This window comes from Oryzias melastigma, linkage group LG24 (genome assembly GCF_002922805.2).
Source record: "Oryzias melastigma strain HK-1 linkage group LG24, ASM292280v2, whole genome shotgun sequence".
Classification (NCBI taxonomy): domain Eukaryota; kingdom Metazoa; phylum Chordata; class Actinopteri; order Beloniformes; family Adrianichthyidae; genus Oryzias; species Oryzias melastigma.
The window spans coordinates 1-3,128 of NC_050535.1; the positions used below are offsets into that span (position 1 = coordinate 1).

At 45.5% G+C, this 3,128-nt stretch overlaps 1 protein-coding gene across 2 annotated transcripts in view; it reads right to left on the bottom strand.

Moving 5' to 3' along the window:
- Positions 1–86: 86 nt before the first annotated feature.
- LOC112157786 (afadin) overlaps positions 87–3,128 on the bottom strand; it is a gene marked incomplete at its 3' end in the record, with an annotated part of 19,955 nt that continues 16,913 nt past the window's right edge. The window contains 4 exon segments of one of the 2 annotated variants that reach the window (XM_024290794.2): positions 87–238; positions 313–470; positions 558–667; positions 745–940. In XM_024290794.2, coding sequence (XP_024146562.2) covers positions 87–238; positions 313–470; positions 558–667; positions 745–940 — 616 coding nt within the window. 2 annotated transcript variants of the gene reach the window in all.

A 3,128-nucleotide genomic window follows, 5' to 3' on the forward strand; every position in this document is an offset into this window, starting at 1 on the left:
CGTTTCTCCAGTTCTGTCTGATGTTTGTCCGATCTTAACAGCCTACAAGCCCCATAATGCATCAGGACAGGTGTTTTCAGGATCACCTGAGTCGTCGTTGTTCTTGAAGTCCTGCATGCGTTTCTCCAGCTTCTGCTGGCGCCTCCTCTTCATCACCACCTCCGGGTTGGAGATGGTTCTGGTGAAGCTGGTCTCCGGCATGTCTTTGTAGACCTCTGCCGCCAGCCGGCTGTTCTCCCTGAAAGAAGAGGAAGTCAGAGACGTGAAGAGCACAAACGTCAGTCCCGCCGCACCTCAGAAGGAGGAGCTTACCCATCCTCCCGGCCCAGCATCTTCTCCTCTTCGTCAGGCATCCGGATGAACTCCTTCTCTCTCTTCTTCTCCTTCTTCTTCTCCTTCTTGGACAGCGTCCTCCTGAAGTTCTGGATGACTCCATCCTTCTCCCTCTCCGGCCCATTGCTCTGGCTCTTCTAGTGGATGAAAGGACAGAGGATGATCAGAACCGTTTGGGTTCTAAAGGCAGAAGTCCTTCGTGTTTTCAGAACCAGAGCGCCGACCTTCGGCAGGACGTCGTTCTCGTTCTTCAGGACGAAGCGGCCCTCCCTGTCGTCCTTATTCCAGTTCAGCTGCACCACCAGTGGCTTCTCGTCCAGGTCCAACTGGCGCTCTTCTAACAGACACACAGCCGGCAGAGTCATCCATCCGTCCATCAGAACCACCAGAACCACGCGGACCGGGACTCACCGCCGCTGACGTGGACCTCGTACAGCGAGTATTTGGGCGAGGACAGCATCCTCATGTCCGGCCGGAACTTCTCCGCTAACGTCTCGATGACGTCCTGCGTCGTCGCCGTGCTGGACACCCGGATGCATTTTGTGGCAAAGTTACCGGCGACCCGGTCCTGGAAGTAGAACCGCATGACCCCATGGAACTCCAGGTCCTAAAGAGAGACAGACGTCTTCTGTCAGCAAAAACATCAGGAGGTTAATGCAGGACGGATCGACAGCTGTCTGACGGTAGGATGAAAGTCTCTTCACAATAAAAGCCTCACTTTTTCTAAAACAAAGAAATTATATTTAATCATTCTCAGGTCTGAAACTGAGAGAAAAGTTAGAAACTGTAACTTTGGCTAGAGATGTCCTGATCTGATCACCTGATCAATAATCTGGCCCGATCATGACGAGATCGATATCGGACATTTCATTTATTCTTATTATGATCAGCATTTTATAGTTCATGTTTATTATTCCATATCAACACTCCAGTAGAAGTCCATTGGAACGGATCCAGATGTTATTGATGGAAAGCGCAGCAGTTCAAGCAGGAGCAACAAAAACGTTCAGTCCAGCTAGACAGAAGCTCAGCAACTCTTAAAACACTTTCAACTGACAAGTGACTCTATTGTCTCAACACTAAAAAATGGGTTCGAGTTTCTTTTTAATGGTAAGGTCTCTGTGCTGCTGACAGACAGACGGATGCTAACTGGGCTAAGCTAAGTGCTAGCTCTGTGATTTAAGCCCTTAAGACCCGAGCTGAGAAAATGAACTACTGTGGAACTAAAACCCAAAATGTGAAGTCTTAAGAGGTTAAACAAAAGAACAAATGACTGTAATGATATCCGTCATGAATGCTCATCATATTTATGTTAAAGTCAAATAATTTGAAAGAATTTTAAGGATAAGATTGAGGTTTGGTTAAAGATTTGATTCTAAAGATATTAAAGTTAAAGACACTAAACTTTCTCACATGACTAATTATCACCTACATTAATAGATAATGGTTATTTTTTATTAGTTGCACTATTTTTACTTGATCATTTAAGCTACTTCACAGAAGTTTAAGTGTCAAATGATAAAATAAGATTAATGAAATAAAAATAAGGGATCATCTGAATCTGTTGGTTAAATGTGGTCATATTTAGATGTGTTACCAAAGGATCGGATTGTCCTCGGACAATTTAACCATCAGTCCAGGGACAGCTCTCGAACCAACTCTGGTGCATCGGCAGGAATGCTTTTTAATGTGCAAATAAATGGATAAATAAAATAAATAAATCAGGATTCGGTATCGGCAGATACTCAAAATCAAATGACTCGGAATCGGGCCCAAGTGAACCTTATTGGGACGTTCCTAGTTTGGGAATTGTATTTGATGTGTGACTGCAGGAAGAGCGTCTGAAACATCTAAGTGAAGTTCCTGCTTCTTTCTATGACATGTTGCTTTGCAGTTTGCATTACATTCATGTTGTGTTGTTCTGTTGTTGTGTAGTGTTGGTCCATGTGCTGCATGCAGAGTGTGGTTGTGTATCAGGTGAAATGATGACGCACAAACACGTGTAACTAACAGAACAGAAAACACAACCCAGCAGCTCTCTACCAACAAATGCAGTTAGTTTGGTTTCAAATAATGAAGATTTTCTATATTTGCTTCTGAATTCTTCCAGAGATGATTCTTCATCATCATCTTCTTCTTCACGTGATGATGAATGCGACCTTCTCCTGTTGCTCTCGTCACAGAAACTAAACTTTATAGTAAAACACAAATGTCTGAAGAGACTGAACGCTTTCTTTGTCTAAAAAAGCAGCAAAAGCTGAAACTTTATTGGTTGAAAACCAGAAGAAACGTGGAGGCGGCAGAAACCTCCGGACGACCAGGAGGACGCCAACACCCCCAAACAGAAGAGCAGCAGCCAGGAATGCCAGAGTGCTGTGATTTACTCCTGGAATGTGGGTCATTCAGGGTTGTCAAGCTTGCGTAACCGTTGGTAACCGTTACCGTGGGAACGCCAGTCTTCCTGGGTTCAAACAAAGCCCGGCTCAGAGCGAGCGGTAGATAATTAACGGAAAGGCTGGGAGAAGTTCAGGCTTCGACAACCAGACCAAGTTCAGGTTCAGAAGGCTGAGTCTGCTGACCGGAACCAGCAGAACCAGCAACCTGCAGGAGGAGTCCACAAACTACCAACAAACTGAAGTTCTGCCAGAACTGAACAAAGAGCTGAAAAACAACAACTGTGTTCTAGAAACGTCTATGATGCAGGAACACACCACAGCCGGGACTCGACCCCCAGGTCAGTTTCCTCACCCAGTGGAATGGGGGGGTCAGGATCCATCACTGACAGCCGTCCTCTC